Source organism: Rhinichthys klamathensis, unplaced genomic scaffold, assembly GCF_029890125.1.
Source record: "Rhinichthys klamathensis goyatoka isolate OS25496 unplaced genomic scaffold, OSU_Roscu_1.1 h1tg000240l_1, whole genome shotgun sequence".
Classification (NCBI taxonomy): domain Eukaryota; kingdom Metazoa; phylum Chordata; class Actinopteri; order Cypriniformes; family Leuciscidae; genus Rhinichthys; species Rhinichthys klamathensis.
Genome location: NW_026606762.1, coordinates 2,363,011 through 2,386,569, shown reverse-complemented (window position 1 = coordinate 2,386,569; position 23,559 = coordinate 2,363,011). Strand labels below are relative to the sequence as shown.

Below are 23,559 nucleotides of genomic sequence, written 5' to 3'. Positions count from 1 at the left end.
ACAGCAGCTATGCTAATTATTTCTCATCTGCTTTTCTGCTGTTATCTCGGGACGCCTGTGAAGAGACGACTCAACGCCGGCGATATGTTATGCCCTGAATTAATACATGATTAACTGTATTTTTTCTATGTACATTTCTGAAATGCACTTTCTGTAAAGCTGCTTTGAAACAATATGTATTGTGAAAAGCGCTATACAAATAAATTTGAATTGAATTGAATGTATTTCAGAAATGTACATATACAAAATCACAGCAAAAAAATTATTTATTCAAATAATGTAATAATTAAAGGCAGAGGGGTAAAATAAACACTGGGAATATAAAAATAAAACATAACTGAATGTGCATATTCCCTATAGACTACCTCTTTTTTGAGACTGTCATGCTGTTCGTCAAGTGATGCATCATTCAGTCTGTCGGACACCGACTGGAACATTTGTGCCAGCGCTGGCCCAGTGAGTCGACCTTGTTGCTGAAGCTGAGACACCTGATTGGAAACCAGTGCCTGAAGATCTTCAACTGTGTGCTTGGTACTGGTGTCCTTTACCTGGAAAATCATGGACAACAATTTCATTTCCACAATTCTGTCGTTCTGTCTGCCTTGGCTGTCATTCTTTTTGTATGTCACTCTTTTCATTTTATCTGTCTGACTAATTCTCACGTAATGGTCACATGGTCCCCATAACCTAGTACTGACATTTGATAAACACAATAAATCATTATAGGCTTTATACTACATCCATTGATAGATTACACTCTGTTTAGTTGTCACGGTATGTGGCTGATATGAACATGACGAAGGAATAAACTAAATACTCTTTAATTATAACTTCCAACACAAGAAACACTACTACTACTTCGTACTTCTTTTGGACGCCTCTCCTTCCAGTTCTCTGCTGCTAATGATTGGAATACACTCCAAAAATCTTTGAAACTTGAATCCATTGTCCCGTTAATCACTTTCAAATTACTGTTAGCAAATTTACTGTCGGACCATTGTACATTCTAACCTGATCTGTGTACTTGCTCTACGGATCTGTATATTAATCTTCTTCTATGTTAATTGAGTACTACTCTGTCTTGTGTAACTTATGTTTTTGTACCTCAACGCTTTTTTGGCCAGGTCGCCATTGTAAATGAGAAAATGTTCTCAATGTGCTCACCTGGTTAAATAAAGGTTTTATTATTATTATTATTAAACAGGAGAATAACATGGAGAAACACAACCTCGTAACATAAACAATACAGGACAAGGGACATACTGAAATCGAGAGCTTAAATACATAGGGCAAACAAAGGAGCTAAGGATCTGATTAATAAGGGACAGGTGAAGGAGATGAACCAATGAGACAAATGGGAAAACTGGGTCGAAGGAAAATAGCAACTGAACACAATGAAAACTAAGACAAGACAAAACCCTGACATTACTATGTAATGCAAAACAAAATATAAACATTCATTTTATTTTATTTTTAATTTGTTGCAAATTTGCATGTTCCCATTCATCACTATTACATATTAATAAAATAAAAAAAAAGAATTTTGTTAAAGAAAAATAACTGGTTGACCTAAATATTGCATTTATTGAGTTTATTGGTTTACAATGTCATCGTTTACTTTCTATAAAAAAAAATTTAATCAATGATTATTGTTCATTACTGATTTTTTTTTTTCTTGAGACAAAATAGGCATATACTAAATGTACAATTGCGGGCACAAAATATGTTTTGAAAGGGAATTCGGTTAGTTTTTAATTTGTAATGTTTGATTTATTACAAGACAAAACTGAATAACATACTAGAATTTACTCAGATATACAGTATAATCATATTATCAAGCATAAATATGTACATAGATTGCAAACTTACTGTGTGTGACAGGGCTAAATTAGGGTCAAGATTAGTAATGATAAAAAACTAAAACAAGCCATACATTTAGGGTTGGTCATTTGTAATATTATCTGAATATTCATCCTCTGTGCTGGTCCCTCACTGTGTAGTCGTTACAGATCTGGTATTTTGGGCCTGAAGTGGAAAAATATAATTTCTTGAAACTTGGCAGTGATTTATTACATGTTTGAGGGGCTACTGGCAAAGTTATATGAGAATGAGCCATCTGTTTAATTAATTTAGCTGAATTGTAAGTGTTTTTTTTTTTTACTTTCTTTTTAAAAGATGCTCATAAACAAATAAGCTCAACTACAAACCCAAGTGGTTACGGCAGTGTCAGCAGTAACACCCGCTGCGTTCCTAACAGTGATGTCCACTTCCAGACTGTCGTTGTTCTGTGCATTCCCTAGAGGGAGGTAAAGCGACTCCACTGTGGGCTCGGCGCCACAGTAAAAATAATTCCCTGCAAAATAGGTCAAAGTACAAGGAGTTAACTTCTATATGCATGGGCTGATTTTACTTTTATCAGGACGGACAAAATTTAGAATAAAAATCTCATTTCTCACCACGGGCAGTTTTGAAGCAGAACACACATGGCCTGGCTTTGCAGAAAGATGGATCCACAGAGCAGCTGATCTTAAAGGGAGAGAGAACATCACCCACGAGAGGGCTAATGATGCAGGAGGGGGGACGCCAGACGACGGGGGGCGTTACAGGCTTCAGGGCTTTGTCCGTAGTATGAGAAGAGGAAGACACTGTAGTCGGCAAAGGCGAAAGGACTTCTGATGATGGCTCGGTAACGGATGCACCAACAATGGGAACAGTGTATCTAGCAGATCCAGATAAGCTGTCCTTAATAGCTAAGAGAAAACACAGATTTGGCATTAATCAATCGGGCTCTCAAATTTCATTAATATTAGTCACACAAATAATTTGGAAAACTTTATATTGGAACACTTTATTTTACAGTGTCCTTGTTACAAATATTACATTTACTTACTATAGTAATAACAGCAGTAAATTATGCATAATTACATGCAACAAACACTAAATCAAACCCTAATCCTAACCCTATAGTAAGTATATGTAGATAATTAATATTACTCAGTACTTAAACGCTGTAACAAGGAAACCTTAAAATAAAGTGTGACCAAATATTAATATTATATAACTTTATTTTAAGGTGTCATTCAGTGTAATTACACAAATAAGTACTGTGTTGTAGTCATTAACAGAATGTGCGTTTTAGGGTTAGGGTTTGGTTTAGGACTAGTTACATGTAATTATGCATAATTTAATGTTTTTAGGGTTGCACTTTATTTTACAGTATGTGCATTTAAGTGTACTTAGAGTTTTCTTACCTACGAAAGTGCTGGTAATATAAGGTAACTACATGGGTTAAGGTTAAGTTTAGGGGTAATTCGGGGTTAGTACCTAGTTATAACCCAGTTACGTACATAATATGCACATGGGGAACAGGACTGTAAAATAAAGTGCTACCGTTTTTAATATATTTACATGTAACGTATAACAAGGACACTGTGAAATAAGGTGTTACCTAATTTGGTGGTCCCAAAAAGCCACAGTTAAAAGTATGAATGTCACTGCATTAGATAATAATGTCAAAACAACTGGCATTTTTTTAATATTTAAAGACAGCACAAATAATTTTTACAAGCAAAAAAAAAAGTTCCAAATGGTAAAATGACTCTTGAAAAAAGAGAACGGTTGAAAAAATTAGTGAAACATGTTCATAGTTACTGTAATGAAGTAAAACTGTGTGAACTTGAGGAGAACTGACTTTATACATCCACTAAAATCACTATAACAGCATTTATGTAGAAGTAACCAAAAATGGCATGTGCAGGTGCTAATTGTTTTGATATGTAGTTATCTGTGCATTGAAATTCATACATTTGTATGTGTGATTTCAGTCATTTTGGGGCCACTCCTCAGAAGAATGGGAACAATTTACAAGTAAAGCGACTCTTACCATAAACCACCACTGTGATATCGTGCTTTGCTTTCCGAAGTACGTCACTCTCTATGGTATACGAGCTGCTGCCCTCGGCCTGCTGTATCAGTGGCCTTTTCACTGACTCCGAGAAACAGCGGCTTTGCAAACTCTGTAAGAAAGTCATTTGTATTTGAATACACCATCCAAGCACAGTGTGTCATGTTTAAAAAGACTGATGGGTCACTTGTGAAAAAGAAGTGAGATTCATTGTACTGATACTTCAAATTTTACCATTAGATATTTAAAAAAATATACATTCAGATAATATTAATGGTAGCCTATATTATAATTATAATATTAATTAAATAAAAGGCCATTTAAATAGAGGATGGTTTCATGACTATGTTTCTTAACACTTAAGTACACTTTGTAATAATGTCAAATTGAAAGTTTTACTTTATTTATTTTGTCATGCTTTAGTTTAGTACACTTGTTTTAATGTGTTGGCTAACATGCTAAAGTACATGTTAAGTACTTGATTATCATTTTAACTGTAATGTGTTAATTGATATTACATATATTTATTTTAAATGCAACTTTATCATTAAAAATGTGCAAGTACATTTACATTTAAAAACAAGTTTAAATAGAAACAACATTAGTTTACCATAAATGCTTGTCAGTGCGTTCGGCAGTATACTTTCATCATATTTCAACGAAATATAGAAGTAATTTTAAGAAATGACATATAAAGATGTACTTACATGGGTTGAAAAAGCACTCTAAAGTTCAGTTAACTGCATTTGTTATAAATGTAAAATAATACATTTTCTAATAATTGCAAATTAACATGCAATTAAGTGTCTGTTAAACACTACATTGAGTTCACACTAATTTTGTCAACTCTTATTTTAAAAGCATGCTAAAGTGTACTTTTTTTTCAGAAGGGATTATATGCAAAACTGGATTGGTTTTCAGAAAGCACACTGAAAGATCACTCTAAAGCTACAGGTTTAATGTCATAACACAAAATAAAAATACTTACAATAAAATCTGCTCTGCTCTCGAAGTACCAAACTATTTTCTCACATCCTTCACACTGCACCTGTAGCTTCACACTGTCGGCAACGTTCACTGGAGCGCAGTTGGAACAGCTAAAGAGACAGGAGATAAAGTATAGGCTGGTTTCAAAGTAGCACAGATGACAAAAAAAATACATTTTGATCAAATTAATCCAATTGGTTACATTCTTCTTACGTAAGAGTGAGCTTCATATTTTCCCTAGGAATCACAGTGATGCATGTGGTTCCAGTTTGCATGTAACCATTTGACTTGGTATTTACGGTATACACTGAGAAACTGTATACTGGTGGAAGACAAGCTTCGGGTATCTCATAATCGCTAGCTCTCACTTCATCCGGACAGGGACAAGTGTCACCTACTGTATATAGAGAAGGGAAAGAAAGTGTGAACGTGATTTCAATCATTACATCATTCCAATCAACCATTCAGATTTGAGGGACAAGTTTGCAGTTTGTCAAGTTTAGGCTTAAAACCAGGGTTAGGTGCTTCTACATTGGTGTTCCCTCTGATTTTAGGGATAACTTATGGGCAGGGTTAGGTTTAGGGATAGGGATAGGACTACATTTTTGGACAGGAATGTTGTTTCAGGTCAGGATCAATAAAACGCGTTGATCCAGGAACATGTTGCTCTGCAAAATCACGGTGACGACCCTCGATAATATCGGTTGTCCTAACAACAGACGTGACAAAAAGCATCTTTCTCCACTGATGGCTATTCAAAAGTATCCATGTATTCAGACTAAACTGATTGCAAGCAACATATATTGCTAGTATTTCACAATAACATATTCAATGTACACTCACCTAAAGGATTATTAGGAACACCTGTTGAATTTCTCATTAATGAAATTATCTAATCAACCAATCACATTGCAGTTGATTCAATGCATTTAGGGGTGTGGTCCTGATCAAGACAATCTCCTGAACTCCAAACTGAATGTCAGAATGGGAAAGAAAGGTGATTTAAGCAATTTTGAGCGTGGCATGGTTGTTGGTGCCAGACGGGCCGGTCTGAGTATTTCACAATCTGCTCAGTTACTGGGATTCTCACATTTCTAGGGTTTACAAAGAATTGTGTGAAAAGGGAAAGACATCCAGTATGCGGCAGTCCTGTGGGCGAAAATGCCTTGTTGATGCTAGAGGTCAGAGGAGAATGGGCCGACTGATTCAAGCTGATAGAAGAGCAACTTTGACTGAAATAACCACTCGTTACAACCGAGGTATGCAGCAAAGCATTTGTGAAGGCACAACACGCACAACCTTGAGGCGGATGGGCTACAACAGCAGAAGACCCCACCGGGTACCACTCATCTCCACTACAAATAGGAAAAAGAGGCTACAATTTGCAAGAGCTCACCAAAATTGGACAGTTGAAGACTGTAAAAATGTTGCCTGATCTGATGAGTCTCGATTTCTGTTGAGACATTCAGATGGTAGAGTCAGAATTTGGCGTAAACAGAATGAGAACATGGATCCATCATGCCTTGTTACCACTGTGCAGGCTGGTGGTGGTGGTGTAATGGTGTGGGGGATGTTTTCTTGGCACACTTTAGGCCCCTTAGTGCCAATTGGGCATCGTTTAAATGCCACTGCCTACCTGAGCATTATTTCTGACCATGTCCATCCCTTTATGGCCACCATGTACCCATCCTCTGATGGCTACTTCCAGCAGGATAATGCACCATGTCACAAAGCTCGAATCATTTCAAATTGGTTTCTTGAACATGACAATGAGTTCACTGTACTAAAATGGCCCCCACAGTCACCAGATCTCAACCCAATAGAGCATCTTTGGGATGTGGTGGAACGGGAGCTTCGTGCCCTGGATGTGCATCCCACAAATCTCCATCAACTGCAAGACGCTATCCTATCAATATGGGCCAACATTTCTAAAGAATGCTTTCAGCACCTTGTTGAATCAATGCCACGTAGAATTAAGGCAGTTCTGAAGGCGAAAGGGGGTCAAACACAGTATTAGTATGGTGTTCCTAATAATCCTTTAGGTGAGTGTATATCCAAGTAACTGCTATTGAGATTTCTTCAGTTATTATAGACCTCCTTGGATCAAAACACAATATTTGTGATTGAGTTATAGTGGTACTTACTGCATTTCCAGAGAGCGTTGTCATCTTTAAGTTTATCAACATATAGCTTGACGCTGGTAGTGCCGATGACCGGGATCTCCGGATCTACAGTGATATGCAGATTAAAGGCTCTGGGAATTCGCACATGCTCACCGATCTGTTGAAATTATAGAAGTGTAATGGATGTGCTGCCTTTTTTACAGGAATGTTCTGGGTTCAGTAAAAGTAAAAGTACTGACAACATATATGGCATCCAGGAAATAATTTGAATACCATCAGTTTGTAAAAACAAACAAAAATGGGTAACAATTTAGTTTAGGGTCCAATTCTCACTATTAACTAGTTGCTAATTAGCATGCATATTACTAGGATATTGGCTGTGTATTAGTAGGCCTACTTATAAAGCACATACCGGTATTAATGCCTTATTCTGCATGACCATATTCAACATCCCTAATCCTAAACTTAACAACTACCTTACTAACTATTAATAAGCCGTAATTAGGAGTTTATTGGGGAAAAAGTCGTTGTTAAAAGTGAGAATTGGACCCTGTACTAAAGTGTGGCACAACAATGTATGTACAATAATGCATTTACAGTGGAACTCTAATGCGCAAGTCGTTGCACTGGAATAATGCTAAATTACACATTATTTCAAAATTCAGTCAAATTATTTAAAATACAAAGTATAACCAAAATAACCACAGACTTGCATGCATTGTCTATACATTACATTATTGTAAACACTAATGATGTTGAAATGATCTTCTGTGGTAATCAACAACACGAGCTTAAGTATTGAATGCTTGTATGAAGCGTATGTGTTTGACTCTGGATCACATACTGTGTCTCCATCCTGTTGGTTCACTGTTTCGTTGTGACAATAAACTGTTGTGTTTCCACCGTCCATTTCCATGCTAGAGAAGGAATTCTCTGCTCTGACCACAACATTAAATGTGCCTAAATGATAGGATAGAGAAACAATCAGACTGAAGAGCCTGCAAGCTATGTGATCAAAATACACACTACATGACCAAAAGTGTTAGGATCATTTTTTTCACAATAATGTATATTTAAATTAACAGTATGTCCAAATCCATTTTCATATTTTCAATGGCGCAAAGACCTGGAGGGCAACTTAGCTTAATGTGTCACATTCATATTCTGTGCACATCTGCTTACCTGCATACTGAATTTGGTCTTTTAATAACAATGTCTTACATTAGCACAAACCTGGAAAAGTAATGCGTATGGGTTAGCAGAGGAAAGCCTTGTTTTGCCCCTCAGGTGGGCTTTTCTATAAGGGTGTGACGTCACGTGAAAACTATAAATGTTTTGAAATGAAACATCCACTTTTGGCCATGCAAAGTAAGTAGGCCTATCAATCAAATGGAAGCACCTTGTATTGTGTTTGAGACGTGGAAAAGCTGTGGACCTCCATGCAGCATCTCGTGCATCTCAGAGAAGGTGTGATTGGCTCCAGACAGCATGAAATGCAGTTGCACCGGAGCTCCCCGAGCCAGAGTCACATTGACATGAAGGACCCGCACCGGACACTGCTCGTGCTCGAGCTCCACGTCTACTATGAGGCCTTCCACTGGCTCCAGCAAGCACACATCCAGGACGGTGGAGACATCTTTCGCCGTCACCGCGTTGAGAGCCACAACAGTGAGCTGGTGGCAGCCTGGCCCGAGCTGCTGCTGTACCTCTGGAGATACGGGGATGTCATGGGGAACGATCCCTCTGATAGCAGATGTGGACACCAGCTCTGTATCTCCATGCTGAATTTTGTAGGTTATATTTGTTCCTGGTGGAGGTAAACATTCATTTAGATTTTGTCCGTTTTTAACACTTATACAGGTGAAACTCGAAAAATTTGAATATCGTGCAAAAGTTCATTTCTTTCAGTAATTCAACTTAAAAGGTGAAACTAATACACTCACCTAAAGGATTATTAGGAACACCATACTAATACTGTGTTTGACCCCCTTTCGCCTTCAGAACTGCCTTAATTCTACGTGGCATTGATTCAACAAGGTGCTGAAAGCATTCTTTAGAAATGTTGGCCCATATTGATAGGATAGCATCTTGCAGTTGATGGAGATTTGTGGGATGCACATCCAGGGCACGAAGCTCCCGTTCCACCACATCCCAAAGATGCTCTATTGGGTTGAGATCTGCTGACTGTGGGGGCCATTTTAGTACAGTGAACTCATTGTCATGTTCAAGAAACCAATTTGAAATGATTCGAGCTTTGTGACATGGTGCATTATCCTGCTGGAAGTAGCCATCAGAGGATGGGTACATGGTGGCCATAAAGGGATGGACATGGTCAGAAACAATGCTCAGGTAGGCAGTGGCATTTAAACGATGCCCAATTGGCACTAAGGGGCCTAAAGTGTGCCAAGAAAACATCCCCCACACCATTACACCACCACCACCAGCCTGCACAGTGGTAACAAGGCATGATGGATCCATGTTCTCATTCTGTTTACGCCAAATTGTTTAGACCGGCCTGTCTGGCACCAACAACCATGACACGCTCAAAATTGCTTAAATCACCTTTCTTTCCCATTCTGACATTCAGTTTGGACTTCAGGAGATTGTCTTGACCAGGACCACACCCCTAAATGCATTAAAGCAACTGCCATGTGATTGGTTGATTAGATAATTGCATTAATGAGAAATTGAACAGGTGTTCCTAATAATCCTTTAGGTGAGTGTATATTATATAGACTCATTAAATGCAAAGTGAGATATTTCAAGCCTTTATTTGTTATAATTATGATGATTGTGGCTTACAGCTTATGAAAACCCCAAATTCAAAATTAGAATATTGTGAAAAGGTTTTCATAAACTGTAAGCCATAATCATCATAATTATAACAAATAAAGGCTTGAAATATCTCACTTTGCATGTAATGAGTCTATATAATATATTAGTTTCACCTTTTAAGTTTAATTACTGAAAGAAATGAACTTTTGCACGATATTCAAATTCTTCGAGTTTCACTTGTATACAGTAATGTCCTTTGAATCACTATACATGTTTTTTTCATCTGGTGGTTGAAAATAATGTAGTAAGTAAATGGATAATAAGACTTAAAAATATTGCAACAATAGCAAGAAATAATGTAAGAATTGCACAATTCACAAGTCTGACTTTTTATAAAGTCAGAAATGCAAGATATACAGTAAACGTAAAAAAAATAAGTCAGAATTGCGAGATATAAATGTATACAAATAAAGTCAGAATTGCGAGATATAAACGTACAAAAATAAAGTCAGAATTGTGAGATTTAAACTTGCGATTGCAAGAAGTCGCAATTAACTTTTTATTTTACTTTTATGCCACGGTGGAAACAAGCTTCCGTAAAATTGTATTCCTTTTCATCAGAAAATAATTCAATAATAATAACAATAACGATAAAACTTTCTTTTTGTACCTGCGTCTAACTCCACTTGGATTTTCAGAGGGTTATTATAAAGTGCTTTGCAGTTCGTATAGTCTGTGGATTGATTCACGCTGTGGCACTTTATTGTCCCGAACTCTCCCAGTGGTTCCTGGATAGTGATGGTTTTGTGGGCTGTCACATGCCATTCACTGGTGCTGCACTCCACTCCCACAGTGAATACTCCAGCACGACTGTACTTATGCACCACGTTCTCCATCCTAAAGAGTTCACAGTCAAGCAGTCAGTCAAAGTTCCCTTGTGAAAAACAAGTGTGCTTAATTGTATTGTGTACTTCACATCTTGAAAGCATATTTTACACTTGTAAGTATAAAAAAAAACTATGCCATAGATAATATAATATTAATGAAATAAAAGACCTCTTAAGTGCACTTAAAGAAAGTACAGTTTCATGTTTCGTAACACACTTAAGTACACTTCTTTTCTTTTTTTACACTTTTTCATTATATTAACTAACTGTATTTTTCTATGTACATTTCTGAAATGCACTTTCTGTAAAACTGCTTTGAAACAATATGTATTGTGAAAAGCGCTATACAAATAAATTTGAATTGAATTGAATATATTTGAATAATATTTTGTCATGCTTTAGTGAAGTACACTTATTTTGATGTGTTGGACATACTTAAGCACATGTTAAGTACATGATTATAATTTTAACAGTAGAATGTTATTTGATATGCTTAATTACAACATCATCATAACAAATGATTAATTACAAATACATGACATGCATGTTTCAACAGAAATGTCATTAAAAGTCTAATTTAGTTGACAATAAATGCTTGTTAGTAATACGCTATAACCATATTCCGAAGACAATAGATACTGTATAATTATAAGATTATATATAAAGATGTCATAAGTAGGTCCAAAAATCACTCTCACACTTAAAAATAAAGGTAAACACATTGCTATTGATTGAAAACCTTGGGAGGTCAAACAAAATATTACATGAGCTGCTGAAATTTCCAACTTTTTATATGGAGTTTTGAATTTTTTTACAAACATGTTGCCAAGTTTTGGGTAGCACTTTATTTTACAGTCCTGTTCCCCATGTACATACAATGTACTCATTATAGTAATTGCAATAACTGGGTTATAACTAGGTATAACCCTGAATTAAAAGTCTAATTTAGTTGACCATAAATGCTTGTCAGTAATACTCTATAACCATATTATTAAAAATAAAGGCATTGATGGTTCCATGAAGAACCTTTTACATCCATTGAACCTTTCCATTCCTCAAAAGGGTTCTTTAGATTATTAAAATGTTCTTTACACTAAGAAAGAAAATGGTTATATTAAGAACTTTTCACTGAAAGTTTCTTTGGAGAGACAAAAACGGTTCTTTTAATTGCTGCCAAAACACAATTTTGGAACCTGTATTTTTGACAGATAAGTCTAACTAATTGCATAATTTCAACTATAATACATTTTCATTTCATTCAGTCCAGTACATTATTTTAAAATATATTATTTACGCAATAAGTTAAAAGTATGCTAAAGTGTATTTCTTTTTCACAAGGGTTAACATATCCTTAATAACTCAGTGCTATGATGTTGAGAAAGGCAACACTCACTCCTCTGGACTGTAATGATCGATGACGTGTCCATCTCCAGCACTCAAAGTGCACGTGAGGTTGCCTTGAAAGGGATGCAGCAACCACTTCACTGTGATGGTAATGTTGTCAAAGACTGCAGCCAGTTTGCTCACCAGCAGATGTAGAGCTGATAACAAGAAGCGCAATGTCTTAATTTCATCCGAAAGTCAAGTTGTCAATATTATTCAAATTTGGAAAGAAAAAAAAAATCATAAAAAAGTTCAAGATTAGAGTATATGTTCTCAGTTCTGGTAAGCCGATGTTGATTCTTGTTTTATTATGAGCTCTGTCTCATTCTCTTTTCTCTCCTCTGTTCGGCGTTTGTTTAAACGGGAGATTTAGCGGCTCCATGTCAACATTTCTCCCTGGTTGCAACAACTAACCACACCAAACACACGTCAAAATTGCAACATTTCTCTATTTACACAGCCTGTTCTCACGTAAATGCGTCTCTATAGCACGCATTGTGTTTTATCGTGCCATTTATACGCGAAAATGAGTTTTTACGTGCATATGATACGCAATTTGCGTGTAATACACACGCACACCACTAATTCTACCCAAACGTATAATACACACGCACCTAAACCGACCCTAACCAACCCATGCGTATCCTATGCACGTAAAAAAAATTTTTTCCGCGGATAAATTGCACGATAAACACACTGCGTGCTATAGAGACGCATTTAGTGTGTTCGGGTTGATTTACGGATATGACGAGACACACACGGTCGAGTGACATATGTACGCAATTTCCCATGAAAACCATCCCGACAGGTCTAAAATATAAACACATAATAGGCTTACCGTAATGAATAAGACACCGTAAGACAAAAACATGTTCTGGAAGATGGATTGATGATGTATTGCTTAAGTGTAACTAATTTTGAACCAAAAAAAGTTACGTAGTATACCTTTAAGTATTGCTTGTGTAACTTAAATGTTCTTTCTTATCTAACAGATAAGATGACAGAATCTGTGCGATCAGTCACGTACTGGGGTAATAAACAAAGTGTCTAAAGGCCACAGTGAGTAATACATGCACCATGCTATCAACATCAGATATGATGCTTTTTATGTAAGGAAATTGTAGCATTGAGATTTCATTTTGATTTTACACCATGTGTGAGTTCTGACCATCTTTGCAATGATATTCCACTGATAAGTAGCTTCCCAGCGCAGGGCACGGCTCTCCAAGAGATGATATATCGGCGGCGGCCTGACACACCTGCAGCCCGTGGCAGTGCTCTTCACAGACAACAAGAAACACAACAGTTTACATTCAGTGTGCAAATAATCTACAACATTAATCACTATATGCTGCTGAATACACAATTGGACATACTCAAATAAACCATTGTGTGAATACCTCTGTAAATATTGAATACGTTGGGCATAATATCCTTTTTAAGGCTAAGAAGCATGTAATCTGATAGTTGTCGAGCGCTTTTGTAAATGATAAAGAAGCTTTTTGCGCTTTATTGCCCCTTCATGGTTTCAGTCACAAAAAAGAGCGTCCATATGTTCCCCACTAATAATAAACTGTATAGGGAGTGGTTGCATGAAACACTTTTGCAAATATATAATAAATCTTAAGTTACAAAGCCTGAAATCATAAAATGTACTTTATTGTTTATGGCACTATCCATTAATACAGTAAGGTAAAAAAAAAAAATGGTATGTAACTCTTAAAATAATTGAACAAATGGTTAGCAAGATATTTTTAACACATTTCTATTGATTGTAAACCTTGGGAGGTCAAACAAAATATTATATGAGCAGCTGAAATTTCCAACTTTTTATATGGAGTATCACAAACATCTTGTCAAGTTTTGCATAGCACTTTATTTTACAGTCCTGTTCCCCATGTACATATTTTATACTCATTATAGTAATTTATATAACTGGGTTATAACTAGATCTAATTACCCCTAAACCTCACCTTAACCCATGTAGTTGCCTTATATTACCACTTTCTTCGGTAAGTACACTTTAAGTACTGCAAAATAAAGTGGGATGTGTAAATACAGTTTAAAACTGTGATTTTTAGGAATAAACAGTAAATAAACATAAAAATCAAAAAGACCAAACTTAATAAATTCATTAAGATCAATGGATGTGTGAAGGGATAACAGATAACACATGTAAGTGTGTGGGTAATGGTTGATCTTAATGGACGCAGTGAGGAACAGTTTAAATTCATGGGACACCTAAGTGTAACCTATTCATGGAAAGTGTCATATAATAGTGGGAGAGTTGCAGTGGATGTATACCTGACACAGTATCTACTATTTCGATCCAGCTGCACTCGTCCTGCTGTGGAGGAGTGTGTGAGGGAGCGTGTCTGGACCTGCAGTAATGCACCGCCTTCCTACCGTAGAAGCTGTCATCAATCTCTATCACTTGACCAGAGCCACACTGAAGCGTAGCGTTGTGGTCCGCGCAGGCTAAAGAGCGCCCAGACTCTAAAAAACATTGATTGATTACTAACTCAGGTTCAAAACAAATCAAAAAAGGAAATTTAAGGAGGAAAATATTTGGTTACACTATATTTTGATGGTCCACTTTAGACATTCTAGTAACTATAAGTAGCTTTGCAACTAGGCTACATGTCAGATAACTCTCATTAGAGTATAAGTAGGCTGTAATAGACTACGAGGTTCGGGTAAGTATAATAAGTTGACATGTAGTTGCAAAGTTACTTGTAGTTAGTAGAATGTCTTAAACTAGGGTTAGTTCACCCAAAAATGAAAATTCTGTCAGTAATTACTCACCCTCATGTTGTTCCAACCCCGTAAGACGTTCGTTCATCTTCGGAACACGAATTAAGATATTTTTGATTAAAGGATTAGTTCACTTTAAAAAAAACTTTTGCTGATAATTTACTCACCCCCATGTCATCCAAGATGTCCATGTCTTTCTTTCTTCAGTTGAAAAGAAATTAAGGTTTTTGATGAAAACATTCCAGGATTTTTCTCCATATAATGCACTTTACTGGTAGCCAAACGGTTCAAGGTCCAAATGACCGTTTCAGTGCAGCTTCAAAGGGCTTTAAACGATACCAGACGATGAATAAGGGTCTTATCTAGCGAAACGATCGATCATTTCAAAAATAAATAAAAAAGTTTAAGTTTTATAAGTACAAATGCTCGCCTTGCTATGTTCTGTGATTCGCGTTCATGACTCTCCTGTTCGAACTCGTTCATCAAAATGAACGAATCTTTTTTTCCGAGTCAGATTCGTTCATTTTGATGAACGAGTTCGAACAGGAGAGTCACGAACGCGAATCACAGAACATAGCAAGGCGAGCATTTGTACTTATAAAACTTAAACTTTTTTATTTATTTTTGAAATGATCGATCGTTTCTCTAGATAAGACCCTTATTCATCGTCTGGTATCGTTTAAAGCCCTTTAAAGCTGCACTGAAATTGTCATTTGGACCTTGAACCGTTTGGTACCCAGTAAAGTGCATTATATGGAGAACAATCCTAGAATGTTTTCATCAAAAACCTTAATTTCTTTTCGACTGAAGAAAGAAAGACATGGACATCTTGGATGACATGGGGGTGAGTAAATTATCAGCAAAAGTTTTTTTAAAGTGAACTACTCCTTTAAATCTGAGAGCTGGATCACTCCTCCATAGGCTTCTTAAGGGATCGAAACTGACCGGCCCAAAAGTTATGAAAGACATCGTTAAAATAGTCCGAGTGACTACAGTGGCTCAACCTTAAGTTTATCAAGCGACGAGAATACTTTTTGTGCGCAAAAAAACGAACAAAAATAACGACTTTATTCAACTAATCATTTCCTTCTCTGTACGGCCGTGATATTTCACGTAGTGATATTGCGCAAAGCTTCTAGGTTGTACGTCACACGCAGGCTCACTATTGGCCGACGCTGGTCATGTGTGTGATGCGTGACGTACAACCTAGAAGCTTTGCGCAGTTTCACTACGTGAAATATCACGGCCGTACAGAGAAGGAATTGATTAGTTGAATAAAGTCGTTATTTTTGTTCGTTTTTTTGCGCACAAAAAGTATTCTCGTCGCTTGATAAACTTAAGGTTGAGCCACTGTAGTCACTCGGACTATTTTAACGATGTCTTTCATAACTTTTGGGCCGGCCAGTTTCGATCCCTTAAGAAGCCTATGGAGGAGTGATCCAGCTCTCAGATTTAATCAAAAATATCTTAATTTGTGTTCCGAAGATGAACGAACGTCTTACGGGGTTGGAACAACATGAGGTTGAGTAATTACTGACAGAATTTTTATTTTTGGGTGAACTAACCCTTTAAGTGGACCATCAAAATAAAGTGTTACCAAACATTTTCATATAAAAAAAAAAGAGACCAACCAAACTCGCAGATGAAGTAGAGCTCCTGGCTGCAGTTACTGGTGGTCTCCCACTGAAATCCAGAATTTCTTCTGATGGAGCCGCAGGATGCGTTCAGCGAGGGATCCTGCATCCAGTTGGAATAACTAACATCCGAGCCATCCAACCAGGACAAGGGACCTGAGAACAAAAAGCAACAAAATAAAACAACAACAAAGAGTTGTAATCTCATAATGGAGATTATTTGCTTATGTCGTGGAGCACAACCTTGCTTTCATCCACGTTAAATTCAATATGGTGTCTAACATGACTAAGGTCTATGCCTTCCTCACTATGTACCGAATTCAAACACTTCTCACAAACCGACCGTATTATTGCTAAAGACCAATTATTGATTTAGTGTCAGAAATCAGATAAGATGATCCAAAGTTGTTTTGAGTGAGTCTGTGTTAAGGATGTGTTAAGAGGTATTTGACTTGAATTTGAATTTTACAATAAAAAAAATGATAGCAAAATGATAGCAACCCTGTTAGTAAAAATATGTATCCTTTTTGCCGAAACAAATTTGTGATATATCAACTGAAAAACTGAAAAGATATTTACATCATGACGATAACTGAGCATTTTACTCTTCTATAACCTATAGGTTCTGGATATAAACAGCGCAACAAAAGACTGTACTCCCTTTTCCTTCATGCCTACAATAGCCATCCATAGAAACGGAGACAAATCTAGCACAAAAGGAGACATGGCAATAAAAATTGTGTCTTTGTAGAGCCAGAGATTAGTGTCAAGCCGCAGACCCATTAACAACCCGCTGCTGTGTAGAGATAACCCAAGTCAGCTGCAGTAATGCTGGAGATGTTACAGTGTAGGTGCATGATTGAAAAATAGTTTATCTATGTGAAACGCAGCTGACAAGAGAGATAAGACATTTTAACAGTCCGTGTCTTGTTGGCTTATTCAAAGCATCACTGAAAAAGGGTCCAAATATATATATACATATATTACCAAATATTTGAGTAGGCCTAATCATCAATTAGGTATCAAAATCAATAAATTAAGTAGGCTGTCATTCGGAAGCTTGAACACTCGCTTAAAAAACGTTTTAAAATTGGACATTGCATTACCATAAGTGTACTTTGGTTCAAATCCTTTTAGTGGGCTCACTTTGGGTGATATGAACTTCAAATTTGGAAAACAACTTGGTTAGACATATGTCTTTGATTTTCTTTGAGTCCAAATTTATTTGTAAAATATGTATTTTGGATAAAATCTTAATGTTTAGTTCAATACATTTCCTTTACAGTAAATATAAACGTCTATAAGTTTTATACACATTCATTTTGTGAAGCTGCTTTCACTTCCGCAATAAAGAAGTCTTTTTAAAGAGACCAACCTCTGTATGTAATCAATAAGGTACGTACACGGCTGTGCTGTGTCGTGAATAAGTAACGGCTGAAGGGCGTTGTTAGGCACGACGCGAAGCGGAGTGCATGCAACCCCTTCAGCCGTTACTTATTCACGATACAGCACTTGCCTCGAGTACCTTATTGGTTTTATAAAACGGTTACCACACAATACAAATATTAAAGTAAAAAAAATATGTATTAGTGCAACTTTCATGAAGTAAAATCACTAAAAGCCTTCCTTCCGCTAGAAAAAAAAAGTCCCTGACCGTGAACAGCAACAACGTTGAACGTTCCAATGTGTAATATGCATGCATGAAAGCTCAAATAAACACAACATAGGAACGTGTTGCGCAGTGATAAATATAGAACCGTTTGGTGAAGCGGTCATAGCCGTGTTTTATCCATAGACTGTAAAAAATGGTTTTATCATGAATAAAGCACAGCTATTGACCAATCAGAATCAAGGAACCGTTTTATAATCGAAAGCATTCATGAATTACAAGCATTTCAATTCACATATAATGCTTAAAAGGGGGTAACAGTTAAAAAGTTAAGGTGCAGCTTCTAATTAATAGTCCATATATTTATATTTATATTTATTTAGTCACAAGAGCCTAGATATATATTTTCAAAGCTTTTATAAAAGACGACATATGTCTTGAGAAGCATAGCAAGGAAACTTTCGAAATATACCTTCAGTGGCAGCAGAGTCCAGAGTGAGGTTGGTGGAAGCAGGTGCGAGTCCGATCCACCAGTCCTGCTCCGCCTGCAGGTGTTTTTGGAGAAACTGTTGGGTCTCATCAATCTGGATGAAGGCCAGGTGCCCACCGCCCCGCTCACACCAAGCCTGAGCGCTGAGGAAACTGCGCTGGAGAGCCACAAACTCATAGCAGGAGCTCTCAAAGGCCTGCTGGTGCTCTGGGCAGGAGAGAACCTCCTCATCGTCACTCCAGATCGAGATGACATGAAAACTCACTATTAGAAACAGAGTGTAGAGAGTGTGATTGTCCATCTTCATCCTTCACCCTGTACATGAACAGAAGCAGCCTGATCCCGGTGTATTTAAAGGACACTGACGTCCGCCCCCAAAATGAGAGTCTGATGCTACCAATAGACTTGTTCACAACAATGGTTTGACTGCTAGACGGCTGGCCTTTGTGATGTGCTCTTAGATGCATTAACACAAAGCATCTCACTGCATTGTGCCCCTCAGGCCCCTGTGTAAATAACACTACAGAACCATTGAGGTCTACATCCACAGCCTGGGCAGAGGGAGATAAGACAAGTGTTGAATCCAAAAACAAAGCTGGCATCTGATGACCAATTACGGTACAAAAATCTTTAATACAGTTTAAATCTAAATCGCCTTGTTGTTTCTACTGTCCATTCAATAAAAACCCAACAGTAAATACAATTAATTCATTCATTTTTTGAGGAAAATGTGAGAGAAAAGCATATTTCTATGTAGCATACAGTTAAAAGGGACCGTCCCCAAGTTTCTGTGGTATTCTTACTATAGATGGTTCAGGTCCATCATTCAGTGTATTAGATATTTCCAGCTGTTTTATTGCCCACCAGGCAAAAATAATTAAAATACTCATTTTGAAAACTAATTAAAAAAATGTAAACGTTTATCCCCAAACTGAAACTAATATGAATGTTATCATGACTTTAGTGTAAAAAAAATACCTTGTAAAAAATGGTGATTAAACAGATTCACAACACAGCACAAACGATACACAATTTGTAACATAAGAATTAATGTTAGTTGACTATAAAATTATAAGCTTCACATTTCTACTTTTTAATTCTCCAATAATTGACCCCATTCACTTCTATCGTAGGTGCCTCACTGTTCTATCTTAAAGACAGGTAAAAAAAAAATGTGTGTGCCAATCAACATTTATACCAAAAATAGAAATGAATACTTTGTCCGCCATTCAGTATGCTCTTAATGTTCAGTATGCTCCTGACATTCAGTGTGCACCTGGTGTACAGTATCTTCCTGACATTCAGTATCCTTCAGTATGCACCTGATGTTAAGTATGCTCCTGATATTCAGTATTCACCTGATGTTCAGTATGCTCCTGATGTTCAGTATGCTCCTGATGTTCAGTATGTTTCTGATGTTCAGTATTCACCTGATGTTCAGTATGCTCCTGATATTCAGTGTGCTCCTGATGTTCAGTATGCTCCTGATGTTCAGTATGCTCCTGATATTCAGTGTGCTCCTGATGTTCAGTATGCTCCTGATGTTCAGTATGCTCCTGATGTTCAGTATGCTCCTGATGTTCAGTATGTTTCTGATGTTCAGTATGCTCCTGATGTTCAGTATGCTCCTGATGTTCAGTATTCACCTGATGTTCAGTATGCTCCTGATATTCAGTGTGCTCCTGATGTTCAGTATGCTCCTGATGTTCAGTATGCTCCTGATATTCAGTGTGCTCCTGATGTTCAGTATGCTCCTGATGTTCAGTATGCTCCTGATGTTCAGTATGCTCCTGATGTTCAGTATGCTCCTGATGTTCAGTATGCTCCTGATGTTCAGTATGTTTCTGATGTTCAGTATGCTCCTGATGTTCAGTATGCTCCTGATGTTCAGTATGTTTCTGATGTTCAGTATGCTCCTGATGTTCAGTATGCTCCTGATGTTCAGTGTGCTCCTGATGTTCAGTATGCTCCTGATGTTCAGTATGTTTCTGATGTTCAGTGTGCTCCTGATGTTCAGTATGCTCCTGATGTTCAGTATGTTCCTGATGTTCAGTGTGCTCCTGATGTTCAGAATGCTCCTGATGTTCAGTATGTTTCTGATGTTCAGTATGCTCCTGATGTTCAGTATGCTCCTGATGTTCAGTATGTTTCTGATGTTCAGTATGCTCCTGATGTTCAGTATGTTTCTGATGTTCAGTATGCACCTGATGTTCAGTATGCTCCTGATGTTCAGTGTGTTTCTGATGTTCAGTATGCACCTGATGTTCAGTATGCTCCTGATGTTCAGTATGTTTCTGATGTTCAGTATGCTCCTGATGTTCAGTATGCTCCTGATGTTCAGTATGTTTCTGATGTTCAGTATGCTCCTGATGTTCAGTATGCTCCTGATGTTCAGTATGTTTCTGATGTTCAGTATGCACCTGATGTTCAGTATGCTCCTGATGTTCAGTATGTTTCTGATGTTCAGTATGCTCCTGATGTTCAGTTTGCTCCTGATGTTCAGTATGCACCTGATGTTCAGTATGCTCCTGATGTTCAGTATGCTCCTGATGTTCAGTATGCTCCTGATGTTCAGTATGCTCCTGATGTTCAGTATGCACCTGATGTTCAGTATGCTCCTGATGTTCAGTATGCTCCTGATGTTCAGTATGCTCCTGATGTTCAGTATGTTTCTGATGTTCAGTATGCTCCTGATGTTCAGTATGTTTCTGATGTTCAGTATGCACCTGATGTTCAGTATGCTCCTGATGTTCAGTGTGTTTCTGATGTTCAGTATGCACCTGATGTTCAGTATGCTCCTGATGTTCAGTATGCTCCTGATGTTCAGTATGTTTCTGATGTTCAGTATGCTCCTGATGTTCAGTATGCTCCTGATGTTCAGTATGTTTCTGATGTTCAGTATGCTCCTGATGTTCAGTATGCTCCTGATGTTCAGTATGCTCCTGATGTTCAGTATGTTTCTGATGTTCAGTATGCTCCTGATGTTCAGTATGCTCCTGATGTTCAGTATGTTTCTGATGTTCAGTATGCTCCTGATGTTCAGTATGCTCCTGATGTTCAGTATGTTTCTGATGTTCAGTATGCACCTGATGTTCAGTATGCTCCTGATGTTCAGTATGTTTCTGATGTTCAGTATGCTCCTGATGTTCAGTTTGCTCCTGATGTTCAGTATGCACCTGATGTTCAGTATGCTCCTGATGTTCAGTATGCTCCTGATGTTCAGTATGCTCATGCTCCTGATGTTCAGTGTGCTCCTGATGTTCAGTATGTTCCTGATGTTCAGTGTGCTCCTGATGTTCAGTATGCTCCTGATGTTCAGTATGCTTCTGATGTTCAGTATGCTCCTGATGTTCAGTATGCTCCTGATGTTCAGTATGCTCCTGATGTTCAGTATGCTCCTGATGTTCAGTATGCTCCTGATGATCAGTATGCTCCTGATGTTCAGTATGCTCCTGATGTTCAGTATGCTCCTGATGTTCAGTATGTTTCTGATGTTCAGTATGCTCCTGATGTTCAGTATGCTCCTGATGTTCAGTATGCTCCTGATGTTCAGTGTGCTCCTGATGTTCAGTATGCTCCTGATATTCAGTGTGCTCCTGATGTTCAGTATGTTTCTGATGTTCAGTATGCTCCTGATGTTCAGTATGTTTCTGATGTTCAGTGTGCTCCTGATGTTCAGTGTGCTCCTGATGTTCAGTATGCTCCTGATGTTCAGTATGTTTCTGATGTTCAGTATGCTCCTGACTTTTAGTATGCTCCTGATGTTCAGTATGTTTCTGATGTTCAGTATGCTCCTGACTTTTAGTGTGCTCCTGATGTTCAGTATGCTCCTGATGTTCAGTATGCTCCTGATGTTCAGTATGTTTCTGATGTTCAGTATGCTCCTGATGTTCAGTATGCTCCTGATGTTCAGTATGGTCCTGATGTTCAGTGTGCTCCTGATGTTCAGAATGCTCCTGATATTCAGTGTGCTCCTGATGTTCAGTATGGTCCTGATGTTCAGTGTGCTCCTGATGTTCAGTATGCTCCTGATATTCAGTGTGCTCCTGATGTTCAGTATGTTTCTGATGTTCAGTATGCTCCTGACTTTTAGTATGCTCCCGATGTTCAGTATGCTCCTGATGTTCAGTATACTTCAGTATGCTCCTGACGTTCAGTATACTTCGCTTCTGATGTTTAATATGCACCTGATGTTCAGTATGCACCTGATGTTCAGTATGCCAAAAGTAGGCCAACAGAATATGTCCAAATACATGGTATTCAATAAAAAAGTTGGTGAAAAGTATCTACTACTTCTCTCGAGATTTTAAAGGGTGTATTCGATGGACACTTTACTGTCCCATGAGACCACAGGAGAGGTTTTATGAATGGCAGTGAAGTGATACTGGTAGGTCACGTGAGAGTAACAACATGGTGGATGCAGTACGTCCAAATTTCATTCATACTACCATATTCATACTATATAGAACATACTTTTTTAACAGTCACAAAGTCAATTCAAATGTGGTACTCAATATGCGTTTCAGTCTCTCTAAACTCCTCCTTTTCGCAAGCCTACTCTGCTCTGATTGGCCAGACGGCCCAGTCTGGTGTTTTTGGTCTATTGCTTACAGCATGTGTCGAAAATGAGCCGCCAATTACCATATCTGAATTTCAGCTCCAGAGGGTTCCTCCACGTTGGTTATTTTGTATCAATTCCAGCGTGAGTCCGCATCCTTGTGAAAACAGCATCTGCTCGACGTGTCAACAACACAAACCAAGGCACAACTACAGTGTTGAAGGCAGGTCGAATTAGACGTTGTTCACGGGCAACCAATGAAGAAAATAGGCTTGCATTATGTAAATGTGTTATACACTCACCTAAAGGATTATTAGGAACACCTGTTCAATTTCTCATTAATGCAATTATCTAATCAACCAATCACATGGCAGTTGCTTCAATGCATTTAGGGGTGTGGTCCTGGTCAAGACAATCTCCTGAACTCCAAACTGAATGTCAGAATGGGAAAGAAA

At 37.6% G+C, this 23,559-nt stretch overlaps 1 protein-coding gene across 1 annotated transcript in view; it reads right to left on the bottom strand.

Annotated features, from left to right (window-relative positions):
• Positions 1-18,881, bottom strand: part of pkd1l2a (polycystic kidney disease 1 like 2a) — a 38,353-nt gene extending 19,472 nt beyond the window's left edge. Inside the window, exons 1-15 of the mRNA XM_056265746.1 lie at positions 18,529-18,881; positions 16,445-16,603; positions 14,364-14,555; positions 13,228-13,338; positions 12,070-12,217; positions 10,460-10,686; positions 8,414-8,821; positions 7,859-7,974; positions 7,036-7,171; positions 5,105-5,288; positions 4,893-5,001; positions 3,884-4,016; positions 2,457-2,750; positions 2,208-2,353; positions 366-548 (exon numbers count right to left, since the gene is read on the bottom strand). Coding sequence (XP_056121721.1) covers positions 366-548; positions 2,208-2,353; positions 2,457-2,750; positions 3,884-4,016; positions 4,893-5,001; positions 5,105-5,288; positions 7,036-7,171; positions 7,859-7,974; positions 8,414-8,821; positions 10,460-10,686; positions 12,070-12,217; positions 13,228-13,338; positions 14,364-14,555; positions 16,445-16,603; positions 18,529-18,853 — 2,871 coding nt within the window. The 5' untranslated portion in view covers positions 18,854-18,881. The remainder of the gene's footprint in view (positions 1-365; positions 549-2,207; positions 2,354-2,456; positions 2,751-3,883; positions 4,017-4,892; positions 5,002-5,104; positions 5,289-7,035; positions 7,172-7,858; positions 7,975-8,413; positions 8,822-10,459; positions 10,687-12,069; positions 12,218-13,227; positions 13,339-14,363; positions 14,556-16,444; positions 16,604-18,528) is intronic.
• Positions 18,882-23,559: the final 4,678 nt, after the last annotated feature.